The sequence below is a fragment of the Schistocerca cancellata genome, chromosome 2, assembly GCF_023864275.1.
Source record: "Schistocerca cancellata isolate TAMUIC-IGC-003103 chromosome 2, iqSchCanc2.1, whole genome shotgun sequence".
NCBI lineage: Eukaryota > Metazoa > Arthropoda > Insecta > Orthoptera > Acrididae > Schistocerca > Schistocerca cancellata.
In genome coordinates, this window is record NC_064627.1 from 1141635910 (window position 1) to 1141649614 (window position 13705).

At 45.8% G+C, this 13705-nt stretch overlaps 1 protein-coding gene across 1 annotated transcript in view; it reads right to left on the reverse strand.

Moving 5' to 3' along the window:
• LOC126161280 (cytochrome P450 9e2-like) overlaps positions 1 to 13705 on the reverse strand; it is a 75145-nt gene that overhangs the window by 19918 nt on the left and 41522 nt on the right. The window contains exon 5 of the mRNA XM_049917019.1: positions 9960 to 10181. Coding sequence (XP_049772976.1) covers positions 9960 to 10181 — 222 coding nt within the window. The remainder of the gene's footprint in view (positions 1 to 9959; positions 10182 to 13705) is intronic.

Below are 13705 nucleotides of genomic sequence, written 5' to 3' on the forward strand. Positions count from 1 at the left end.
ATGTTTACGCAAGAAAGGACATCTCAAATAACAAGTAAGTGGTTCCAAGATATTCAGTTAAAATACAGATAGAATAAATTAAGTAAAATTACATTGACAGCGTTACAAGAATGGTAGCAAAACCCCCAAACTAAATTATAATCGAAGGTAACGGGAAACCTAAGTCCATTTACTGGTCACGATACACAAAATATTCACCATCTCACAATAGTTCAGTGTTCAACATGATGAATCGCAAATTGACAACCGCGATACAAGGAATGGTGCCTCATACACTGCGCATCCTCAGTTCCGAAATACAAGCGGATAAAATTCCAGTCCTACACTGGATCACATTCAGACCTCTCGAAATATAAAGTCCTCTCAGAAGTTAAAGTACGGTAGCCGTTCACCACCCGGAATCAGTACCAATCGTTACCATAGGCAGGTCTGCCTGCTTCCAGAACGAAAATCCAATTGCCCAGAATCGCTCCCTTGAACTTTTCACTCGGAAAGTGTCAGTCTTCAATTGACTCCCATAGTGATCCTCTGATCCTCTACTGAGTGCTTTTCCAATGGCTGCAGACTGCCCCCCGCCCAAAAAAATACATAGTTCTTAAGCTCCAAAGACATAATTTGACTCAGTATTCGTCCGCAAGTGCACTCATGTTAAATGACAACGAATTGTGGTTAAATATTATTTTGTTGTTTTATGCGTTCTTGACAAAGGCGTCTTGTGGGTCTCTTTTCAATTGTGGTGTCCGCTAACATATGCGACTGACTATTTTTAAATTACCACAGTTTTTAATAGCACTTGCAGTCACCATTTAAATAAATTTACTGGCAAAATAGTAACTTATTCATTAAATAACTACACAAGTATACCATATGTGAGATATTCATACCGTATGCATACGCTATGTTATTCTGGAGAATACGATGTTCTGGCAAACATTTTCATAATACAATTGGTACAAAAGACGTCATACGTCAGTAAATGAAATAGATATAGATGAGTGGCCTACTGGGATGATAGCTGTTGTGCAATGCTATCATCTGAGATATCGTTTGTTGAAATCGAATGAAGCTTTTAAAAGTTTTTAATTCAGTGGTTCACGGAGAAAATCTTTATTCACTGTGGGATATTAACTCCTGTAATTTTGAAGATATTGAAATATTGTTGTGTCACGGGATGTGCCTCATTGTTATGATATCGCACATGTATTGAGATTTGCTTCAATACTTGACTGTAAACTATTATACATTCTCAAAGAGGTGTAGAAAGCCGTCTCTCAGTTTGTCTGAAAGCCCGCCATTGCTGGTGCATCTCCTGCACAAAGGCCATGCGAGTAATAGCCGTCCAAATTCCCAGCTTTTGGAATTTACTCATTTCCGGCGACGCTGCTCGTCTTTCTCCACGGATTTGTCAATACAGGTCGCCCTGAGTCTTGGGCCCGCTAGCGTTCACTTATACAACAAATTCATCTTACCTCGTACCAGTACTGGGTGGCAGATTAGCTCGCCTATAAAGGCAATAGCGAGCAGGACTAGCCGATGGGCACGGCCAGAATTCCCGCCATGTGTGTACCTGGTGCAGATTACTTAGGCAGATAAAAACATAGGCGAAACCGTGATCTGGTCAAACGAGTCCCGATTTCGGTTGGTAACAGTTGACGGTGGGGTTCGGGTGTGGCGCAGATCCCACGAAGCCAGGCTCCCAAGCTGTCAACAAGGGACTATGCATGCAGATGGTGGCTCCAGAATGTGTGGGCAGTGCTTAAATGGAATGCACCGGGTCCTCTGGTCCAACTGAACCGATCATTGACTGGAAATGATTATTTTAGGCTATTTGGAGACCATTTGTAGTCGTTCATGGACTGCATCTTCTCAAACGACGATCTGATTTGTATGGATGAAAATGTGTCACGTCACTGGGCCACAATTGTTTGTGGTTGGTTTCAAGAACAATTTTCACAGTTCGAGCGAACGATTTCGTCACGCAAGTCACCCGACATGAATCCCGTCGAACATTTGTGAGACATAATCAACAGGCCAGTTCTTGAACAAAATCCTGCACCGCAATTATTGAGGGCCATAGAGGCAGCATGGCTCAATATTTCCAGGGGGGGGGGGGGGGGAGACTACAAACGACTTGTGGAATCCATGCTAAGTCCTGGCGCTGCACTATGCTGGGCAAAACGAGGTCCGACACGGTTTTATGATGTATCCCATGACTTTTGTCTCCTCAGTATAAAAATCTAGCCACAGACTTCACTGTTAGTCACGTTTCACAGCTCAAAAATAACAGTAATCTTCATAAATATACACTCAGGAGCTACCAAACTACTCAAAACATGCCTACTTATGAGTATCGCCGATTTTCACTCTGATGAGGCTGGCAGCGCGGAGTTTACAGAGAATGGAGGCGGGGGGGAGGGGAAGTACAGTCCTAAAAGTTTCAGAAAGGAGGACAGGTGGAAGGAAGAAAGCTGAATTTCTCCCAAGAAAAGCAAAGTTTCTTATTCTAATCACCTTACATACTACACGACTGGCCATTAAAATTGCTACACCAAGAAGAAATGCAGGTGATAAACGGGTATTCATTGGACAAATATATTATACTAGAACTGACATGTGATTAGATTTTTCACGCAATTTGGGTGCATAGATCCTGAGAAAACAGTACCCAGAACAACCACCTCTGGCTTTAATAACGGGCTTGATACGCCTGGGCATTGAGTCAAACAGAACATGTATTGCGTGTACAGGTACAGCTGCCCATGCAGCTTCAACAGGATACTACAGTTCAAGAATAGTGACTGGCGTACTGTGACGAGCCAGTTGCTCAGCCACCATTGACCAGACTTTCAGTTGGTGAGAGATTTGGAGAATTTGCTGGCCAGGGCAGCACTCGAACGTTTTCTGTATCCAGAAAGGACCGTACAGGACCTGCAACATGCTGTCGTGCATTATCCTGCTGAAATATAGGGTTTCGCAGGGATCCAATGAAGGGTACAGCCACTGGTCGTAACACATCTGAAATGTAACGCCCACTGTTCAAAGTGCCGTCAATGCGAACAACAGGTGGCCGAGACGTGTAACCAATGGCACCCCATACCATCACGCCGGGTGATATGCCAGTAAGGCGATGACGAATACACGCTTCCAATGCGCATTCTCTGCGATGTCGCCAAACACGGATGCGACCATCATGATGTGGTAAACCGAACCTGGAATCATCCGAAAAAATGACGTTTTGCCATTCGTGCACCCAAGTTCGTCGTTGAGTACACCATCGCAGGTGCTCCTCTCTGTGATACAGCGTCAAGGGTAACCGCAGCCATGGTCTCCGAGCTGATAGTCCATGCTGCTGGAAACGTGGTCGAACTGTTCGAGCAGATGGTTGTTGTCTTCCAAAGGTCCCCATCTGTTGTCTCAGCTGCACGATCCGTTACAGCCATGCGGATAAGATGCCTGTCATCTCGACTGCTAGTGATACGAGGCCGTTGGGATCCACCACGGCGTTCCGTATTACCCTCCTGAACCCACCGATTCCATATTCTGCTAACAGTGATTGGATCTCGACCAACGCGAGTAGCTATGTCGCGATACGATAAACAGCAATCGCGATAGGCTACAATTCGACCTTTATCAAAGTTGGAAACGTGATGGTACGCATTTCTCCTCCTTACACGAGGCATTACAACAACGTTTCACCAGGCAACGCCGGTCAACTGCTGTTTGTGTATGAAAAATCGGTTGGAAACTTTCGTCATGTCAGCACGTTGTAGGTATCGTCACCGGCGCCAAGCTTGTGTGAATGCTCTGAAAAGCTGATCATTTGCATATCACAGCATCTTCTTCCTGTCGGTTAAATTTCGCGTCTGTAGCACGTCATCTTCGTGGTGTAGTAATTTTAATGGCCAGTAGTGTAGTTACCTATTACCTACAATGCGCTTAACGAAGATAGTATATTTGCTATGAGATATGTATCTATCATTTTTCTTTCAAGTAGTTAACATTCAGATATTTGCAAATACTTTCTATATTCACAATTCAATCGTTATAAATATTGGTGGCATCTGGAGAAAAGTGACATGAATTGAATGACATCCTTAAGATTGCAGAGCCATTTGGGATTCAGCTACGAAATACTTTTGAGATAAGTGGCTGCGGCCATCTTATTATTGCTCAATATCCGTTATGTATTCTGGCATTCTTCAAACTGATACTAACCGACGCGTCCGTGAAGCGAGACGGCGATAGGCTTCGGTTTGCGAATACCTTTTATTTTCTCTTTCTCCCACGGCCATGAACTCTAGTTTGCAAAAATGTTCCACACTGCACGCGATTATTATTGGGGAGAGGTGGAGGGGGGGGGGGGAATGGGAATTACATGGATGCTGCTGATTTAACATGATGAGCGAAAACATTATAACCATCTGCTTAATAGAGTGTTGGTCCATCTTTGAAATGCAATGCAGTAGCGATTCCGCGTCTCTAAAATTAGACATGTGCTTGTTAGGTTACTGGTCTACGCACAGGTCACGCATTTCCCGTACGTTAAGGGCCGGTGGTTGTGGCTGCGGAACGAACGCCCGATGGCATCCCAGATGTGTTCCATTGGGCTCCGATCAGGCGAATCTGATGGCCAAGATATCAACGTGAGTTCATAATCACGCTCCTCAAATCACTGTAGCACGATCCTGGTCTTGTGACACGGACAGATACCCTGCTTAAAGATGCCATCGCCGCCGGCAAAGACGTCAGGTACGAACGGATGCAGGTGGTCCACAACAATGTTTAGTTGGTCTATAAACACCATAGTGCCTTTGATTACTACCACAGGTCCCTGGCGTAAAGGACGCGCGATTCACGCGGCCAGATGACATGTTTCGAATGATTTACGGTCCACTCCTGATGATGTCGTGCCTCTTGTAGTCGTGACTGACGATGTCGTTGGGTCAACACGGTAACACGGAGGGACCGTCTGCAGCGGAGGCCCGTGTTCAACAATGTGCGCTGCACAGCGTGCTGCGAAACACTCACGCCTGCACCAGCACTCTGTTCCGTCGCCATATCTGCAGCTCATTGTTGCCTATCCTGCTTTACAGAGCAGCCGAGCCTCCGATCTTCATGTTCTGTGGTGAGGCGTGGACGTCCAATAGTTTATCGCCTACTCGTAGTTTCAACGTAGTTCGACCACTGTCCACAGACACTCACGACATAAGCACTTCAACAACAGACTTACTTCATCCGATTTTGAGATGCTCCTTCGTCCCAGGCAACGAGCTGCAACAACCTGCCCTTCGTCAAAGTCGATTATGTCAATGCAGTTCCCCATTTGCAGCCCTTGTTATCGCAAAAATTATTCCCCATTCGCCTTGCTACGCTTATAAACTTCACGTGCCACCAGGAGGCAGTCAGTCTCGTGGAGGGCAGTGGTCAATACATTTTCGTTCGTCAGTGTAAAACAGTGCAGACGACGTGTCGCTGTAGTGACAGAATGTAGCTAGCTACCTTTACAGGTAGAGCTACCCAAAATGAAAGACAGCAGGTGAGACGATAAACCAAAATACTGAAAATATCAGGTTCTACGTAATTACGCCTGGTTTAAGCAGGAAGAAGGTGTTACAAATTTCGTTTACATTCACTTATTCAGCCAAGCAAATACCATTATCAATTTATTTATTTAATCGTATGGCTAGGGCCCCACGTGGGGAACACCGTTCACCGAGTGCCGGTCTTTCAATTTGACGCCACTGTGGTGACCTGCAGTCGATGAGGATGATAGAATGATGATAATGACAGCACAACACCCAGTCCCTGGGTGGAGAAAATTCCCCGACCCAGCCGGGAATCGAACCCAGGACCAGAGGATTGACAATCCGTCACGCTGACCATTCAGCTACCGGGGGCGGACAACCATTATCAACAACTTACTGGGACAGTGGTCTTTTGGAATGATTTCAATAAGCAGAAGAGTATTTCGCAATGGCAAACCTTGAAGCGGTGGAGTCATACCCCCCCCCCCCCCCAAAAAAAAAAAAAAAAAAAGACGACGCACCACTAAGTAATTATTCGAATAAGACAGGAATCGGAAAATTTTTTGTAGATCTACAGTTACAGTTTCAGGAAAACCGGATGGTTTATTCAAGAGAGAGAGCTTCGCAATTTGAGTAAGTCAACAACGCGTTGGTTCAAAAATAGTTCAAATGGCTCTGAGCACTATGGGACTTAACATCTGAGGTCATCAGTCCCCTAGAACTTAGAACTACTTAAACCTAGCTAACCTAACGACGTCACACACATCCATGCCCGAGGCAGGATTCGAACCTGCGACCGTAGCAGTGACTCGGTTCCAGACCGAAGCGCCTAGAACCGCTCGGCCACAGCGGCCGGTCGCGTTGGTACACCTCTGGCCCTTATGCAAGCAGTTATTCGGCTTGGCACTGATTGGCAAATATGTTAGATGTCTTCCTGATGGATATCGTGCCAAATTCTGTCCAACTGACGCGTCAGATCATCAAAATCGCAAACTGGTTGGACAGGCCTGGACGTAATGCTCCAAACGTCCTCAATAGAGATGGGTCGAACTCGTTCATTCCCATGAACTACTTCATTCATTTCACTAAATGAAGTAGTTCATTCATGAATTACGGAAGCCTGGCGAAGTTGCCCCGCCTCGCTCGTACAATAAAGCTTCGTAGTACTTCACAATTTCACCAACAGATGGCCGAACTATGCAGTAACGTGCACGCAACGTTTTACGCTCTTACAGCGCCTCAGTTAACTTAAATAGAGCATGGTCGAAGGGGACAAAGGAAAGATAAACAGAGAAGCCTGTCACATATAAGGAAGGTATTACATTTAATCTTGCTCGGCATTTTCTCATGGAGCGCCCAAAAAAGTCTTTATCTGCCAAATGAAACATTATTTGTTGTATTCATTGACTGAAAACTAGGACTACCAAGGAAATGCAGTCCAATTTTATGTTCCTTTTAAAATTTAATCCAAAACAGAATGAGTATGTTTACCACTGTCACAAAGTCTATATACCTACGTTAAGTAATCATTCAGAAGTTTTCCTGTAGATTTTATTTTTGTTGAGAATAATAACCCTCCAGATACAAAACGTAAACTGTCATCTGTAGTCATTGGTTCGATTTCAGGTAAAATCCCTCTTTCAGTGTTATTAAGAAACCTTTTATTTTCCTGTTGGCTGTGCGTGCTCACATAGCCAGCTTCTTCGTTTGTATCTTTAATATTCATTTGTCTGCAAGCGCTGCCAACAGTAGGCTATCCGTAGACGCGAAGTGTAACTGCACAAATAGTCACGGGTAATAATGTCAGCACTGCAGGAAGCAACTGACGCTGTTTTCCCCTCGCCCCTCACCACCCCAACCCCTCGCAAACCTATCGTTTTCCACGAACACCGTGCGATTCGTCGACAGGCAGTAGAGGGAGGACTGAAGTGAAGGGAGAATGAGTGACGTAGCGCCGATGTATTGGGAGAGGGAGAGGGGAAGAGAGTGAGTGAAAGAACTAGAGAAAAGTGTGGAGTGTACTATCTGTGAAGAGTTTGAAGTACCAGTACCAAATAGTCACGGGTAATGATGTCAGCACTGCAGGAAGCAACTGACGCTGCTTTCCCCTCGCCCCTCACCACCCCAAACCCTCGCAAACCTATCGTTTTCCACAAACACCGTGCGATTCGTCGACAGGCAGTAGAGGGAGGACTGAAGTGAAGGGAGAATGAGTGACGTAGCGCCGATGTATTGGGAGAGGGGAAGAGAGTGAGTGAAAGAACTAGAAAAAAGTGTGGAGTGTACTATCTGTGAAGAGTTTGAAGTACCAGTTCATTGAAATTGAGTGGTTAGTTCACACTTAACTGGAGTGAAGCGTTCATTTGAACGACTCATTCACGAGCTCCCCATAACTAGTCCTCAATTGGGTAGAGATCTGGCACCCTTGCTAGCCGAGGCAGGATTTAGTTAGCACGAAGACACGCAGCGGAAACTCTCACCATCATTGTAAGGGCATTGTCTTGTTGAAATGTAACCCCAAGATGGCTTGCTATGAAGGGCAACAGAACAGGGAGTAGAATGTCGTCTACGTGCCACTGTGTTGTAAGGGTGGCGGCAATGAAAACCAAAGGTGTCCTGCTGTAAAAGTGGACGGCATCCGAGACCATCGCTTCTGGGAAGGGGGCGGGTGGTGGGTGACAGTCAGGCAGGAACTCGTCATTGAAGACAATTCCACTCCGGTCAGCGAGATTTCAGGGCCCAATGACCAGCAAAGAAGTGTCCATGAGATATCCTGGCTGCCACCCACCATTTGGCTCGAGAACCAGGAGTGACAGTCCGTGTTGACATTTCACTTCACAGCAGGACCCCGCGGCAGCCTTGCAGCATAGCAGTACGTCGACGATATTCTACGCCCCGTTTGGTTACCTTTCATGGCAAGTCATCCTGGCCTTACATTTCAGCAAGATAATGCCCGTCCGCACACGGCGAAAGTTTCTACTGCTACCCTACCTTGGCCAGCAAGGCCGCTGCATCTCTGCCCAATTCAGAACATTTGGAACATTAAAAGTGCAGTCAGCTCGGGATTTTGAAGATGTAATGCGCCAACTTGAGGGAATTTGGCCCTCAGGAAGGCATCCAACAACTCTGTCGATCAATTCGGAGGCAAATAACTGTTTTGCATAAGGGCCAGAGGTAGACCAATGCGTTATAGACTTGCTCAATTTGTGAAGTTATTTCTCTTGAATAAATCATCTAGTTTTTCTGAACTGTAATCATTTGTTTGTCCGTACATGTACGTCACATCTACTGATTTACGTCCCCTTCAGAAAATTTATTCGTGGTGCATAGTTTTTTTTGTCTTCTACATCTACATCTACACCTACATGGATACTCTGCAAATCACATTTAAGCGCCTCGCAGAGGCTTCATCGAACTACCTTCAAAATTCTCTATTATTCCAATCTCATATAGTGCGCGCAAAGAGCGAACACCTATATCTTTCCGTACGAGCTCTGATTTCCCTTAAATGTATCGTGGTGATAGTTTCTCCTATGTAGGTCGGTGTCAACAAAATATTTTCGCATTCGGAGGAGAAAGTTGGTGATTGGAATTTCTTTTAATGAAGTCCAGCCCAAATCCTGTATCATTTCAGTGACACTCTCTCCCATATTTCACGATAATACAAAACGTGCTGCCCTTCTTTGAACTTTGGAGTTTATTTTGTGTCCAAATAAGTTATATGACTGTGGTTTAAAAAAGCTTCACAAGTGCATTGTTTGGAACGTAAGCTAAGTAGTTCAGATGAATTTGGAAAAATTCTTACGTCAGGATCATTTCTGACCATCTCAAAAGTAACGATAGTAATCGTGTGCGACTACACGATTAAAAATAATTTTTACCCGATGTATAGTCGTTGCAAGCAACCCACCGCCATCGTCCAATTACCAAAGGTATGGTTATAAATAGAGGAGAGAAACGTTACATTATCTCGTTTGTAAGATAAGCAATCTGTTCTTCAGCTTCGTGAATTACCCCTCCAAGCACGCATTAGCGGCTACGCGATTAAAAAATGAAAAAATAAAAAAAAACATTCCGTCTTCGGGCCACTTTAGACCGCCGTGTCGTCCTCGGTATGGAGGATGCGGATAGGAGGGGCGTGGGGTCAGCAAACCGTTCTCCCGGTCGTAAGGTGGTTTTCTGTCTCCGGAGCCGCTACTATTCGGTCGAGTAGCTCCTCAATTGGCATCACGAGGCTGCGTGCACTCCGAAAAATGGCAACAGCGCACGGCGGCCTGTATGGTCACCCATCCAAGTGCCGACCACGCCCGACAGCGCTTAACTTCGGTGATGCGGCTACGCGATAGCAAAATGAAAAGATGAGTACTACGACAGACACTGTCACGCAACTTTATTCGCCATCGTTGGTTCGGTCCACAGGTCACCGCAACTCACCTGAGATGACCATGTCGAGATACTGGCACCCCATGACGTCTTCATAGCTGGGCTGCCCGCCGCTGCCCTCCACTATGTCCTTCACTTCCCGGTGTAGCCGCCACTGCACGTCCTCGTGCGTGGCTAACAAGTAGCTGCAGAATGTCATCAGTGTGGATACAGTCTCGAAACCGGCGAAGAAAAAAGTCATCGCTTGGGCCGCGATGCCGTCTTCGTCCAAGACTTGAAAAAACAAACAGAGCACTGTATTAGAGGGTTCAGGTCCAAAGAAACCACCGCAGGTTACTAGAATAAGAAGGGAGTCTAAGGTCTAATGGCCCGTCGATAACAGGAGCATTGGAAGTGCAGCACAGTTTCGGACTGCATGAGGATGGTGCAGCAACCTGCCGTCGCCTTTTCCGCTGAAACATCACAACAAGCGTCTTGCAAAACTATGGAATACCCAAATCAGAATGGCCAGGTCGATCTGAATACTGTTTCGCATCAGTGCCAGTACCACAGCCACTGACCGGAGCAGAAGTAGAAAGGGAAAAACCGAAATGTGTTTGCGTATATTGTGACGAAGCAAAAACTGTAACTGAAAATGGCCACAGGCCGAAATTGACCAATAATGTAGTGTAATACATGATGCAATAGGTTTCATCTGAACAAAGAATTTGACAGCTTACGGTGGACATTTAAAATGGTTTCGGGATTTGCAAATTACGTCGACGCTGTGGACCCACTCATGAGAAAACTGACAGAAAAACGTGCTTATACGAGGTGCATTCAAGTTCTAAGGCCTCCGATCTTTTTTCTAATTAACTACTCACCCGAAATCGATGAAACTGGCGTTACTTCTCGACGTAATCCCCCTGCAGACGTACACATTTTTCACAACGCTGACACCATGATTCCATGGCAACGGCGGAGGCTTCTTTAGGAGTCTGTTTGGCCACTGGAAAATCGCTGAGGCAATAGCAGCACGGCTGGTGAATGTGCGGCCACGGAAAGTGTCTTTCATTGTTGGAAAAGCCAAAAGTCACTAGGAGCCAGGTCAGGTGAGTAGGGAGCATGAGGAATCACTTCAAAGTTGTTATCACGAAGAAACTGTTGCGTAACGTTAGCTCGATGTGCGGGTGCGTTGTCTTGGTGAAACAGCACACGCGCAGCAATGCAGGATGGAATTTGTTCTTCAAAACCTTTTCGTAGCATGCACCTGTTACCGTAGTGCCCTTTGGAACGCAATGGGTAAGGATTACGCCCTCGCTGTCCCAGAACATGGACACCATCATTCTTTCGGCACTGGCGGTTACCCGAAATTTTTTCAGTGGCGGTGAATCTGTGTGCATCCATTGAGCTGACTGGCGCTTTGTTTCTGGTTTGAAAAATGGCATCCACGTCTCATCCATTGTCACAACCGATAAAAAGAAAGTCCCATTCATGCTGTGGTTGCGTATCAACATTGCTCGGCAACATGCCACACGGGCAGGCCATGTGGTCGTCCGTCAGCATTCGTGGCACCCACCTACAGGGTGTTTCAAAAATGACCGGTATATTTGAAACGGCAATAAAAACTAAACGAGCAGCGATAGAAATACACCGTTTGTTGCAATATGCTTGGGACAACAGTACATTTTCAGGCGGACAAACTTTCGAAATTACAGTAGTTACAATTTTCAACAACAGATGGCGCTGCAAGTGATGTGAAAGATATAGAAGACAACGCAGTCTGTGGGTGCACCATTTTGTACGTCGTCTTTCTGCTGTAAGCGTGTGCTGTTCACAACGTGCAAGTGTGCTGTAGACAACATGGTTTATTCCTTAGAACAGAGGATTTTTCTGGTGTTGGAATTCCACCGCCTAGAACACAGTGTTGTTGCAACAAGACGAAGTTTTCAACGGAGGTTTAATGCAACCAAAGGACCGAAAAGCGATACAACAACGGATCTGTTTGAAAAATTTCAATGGACTGGGAACGTGACGGATGAACGTGCTGGAAAGGTAGGGCGACCGCGTACGGCAACCACAGAGGGCAACGCGCAGCTAGTGCAGCAGGTGATCCGACAGCGGCCTCGGGTTTCCCTTCGCCGTGTTGCAGCTGCGGTCCAAATGACGCCAACGTCCACGTATCGTCTCATGCGCCAGAGTTTACACCTCTATCCAAACAAAATTCAAACGCGGCAACCCCTCAGCGCCGCTACCATTGCTGCACGAGAGACATTCGCTAACGATATAGTGCACAGGATTGATGACGGCGATATGCATGTGGGCAGCATTTGGTTTACTGACGAAGCTTATTTTTACCTGGACGGCTTCGTCAATAAACAGAACTGGCACATATGGGGAACCGAAAAGCCCCATGTTGCAGTCCCATCGTCCCTGCATCCTCAAAGAGTACTGGTCTGGGCCGCCATTTCTTCCAAAGGAATCATTGGCCCATTTTTCAGATCCGAAACGATTACTGCATCACGCTATCTGGACATTCTTCCTGAATTTGTGGCGGTACAAATTGCCTTAGACGACACTGCGAACACCTCGTGGTTTATGCAAGATGGTGCCCGGCCACATTGCACGGCCGACGTCTTTAATTTCCTGAATGAATATTTCGATGATCGTGTGATTGCTTTGGGCTATCCGAAACATACAGGAGGCGGCGTGGATTGGTCTCCCTATTCGCCAGACATGAACCCCTGTGACTTCTTTCTGAGGGGACACTTGAAAGACCAGGTGTACCGCCAGAATCCAGAAACAATTGAACAGCTGAAGCAGTACATCTCATCTGCATGTGAAGCCATTCCACCAGACACGTTGTCAAAGGTTTCGGGTAATTTCATTCGGAGACTACGCCATATTATTGCTACGCATGGTGGATATGTGGAAAATATAGAGTTTCCCAGACCGCAGCGCCATCTGTTGTTGAAAATTGTAACTACTGTAATTTCGAAAGTTTGTCTGCCTGAAAATGTACTGTTGTCCCAAGCATATTGCAACAAACGGTGTATTTCTATCGCTGCTCGTTTAGTTTTTATTGTCGTTTCAAATATACCGGTCATTTTTGAAAAACCCTGTAGATGACACTTTTCGCATTTTCAGGTCGTCATGCAGGATTGTGTGCACAGAACCCACAGAAATGCCAACTCTGGAGGCGATCTGTTCAACAGTCATCCGGCAATCCCCCAAAACAATTCTCTCCACTTTCTCGATCATGTCGTCAGACCGATTTGTGCGAGCCCGAGGTTGTTTCGGTTTGTTGTCACACGATGTTCCGCGTTCATTAAACTGTCGCACCCACGAACGCACTTTTGACACATCCATAACTCCATCACCACATGTCTCCTTCAACTGTCGATGAATTTCAATTGGTTTCACACCATGCAAATTCAGAAAACGAATGATTGCACGCTGTTCAAGTAAGGAAATCGTCGCCATTTTAAGTATTTAAAACAGTTCTCATTCTCGCCACTGGCGGTAAAATTCCATCTGCCGTACGGTGCTGCCATCTCTGGGACGTATTGACAATGAACGCGGCCTCATTTTAAAAGAATGCGCATGTTTCTATCTCTTTCCAGTCCGGAGAAAAAGAATTGGAGGCCTTAGAACTTGAATGCACCTCGTAACATTCGTCAGACAGTTCTGATTTAGTTTGTTGATTTCTGTTTCCCAAGGTTCACCTAAAATTTTTGTTGATTTCTGTTTCCCGTGGTTCACCTAAAATTGTTAAGGAGAACCCCAGCATTCGTTCCTTTCATAGGACCATCGCCGAT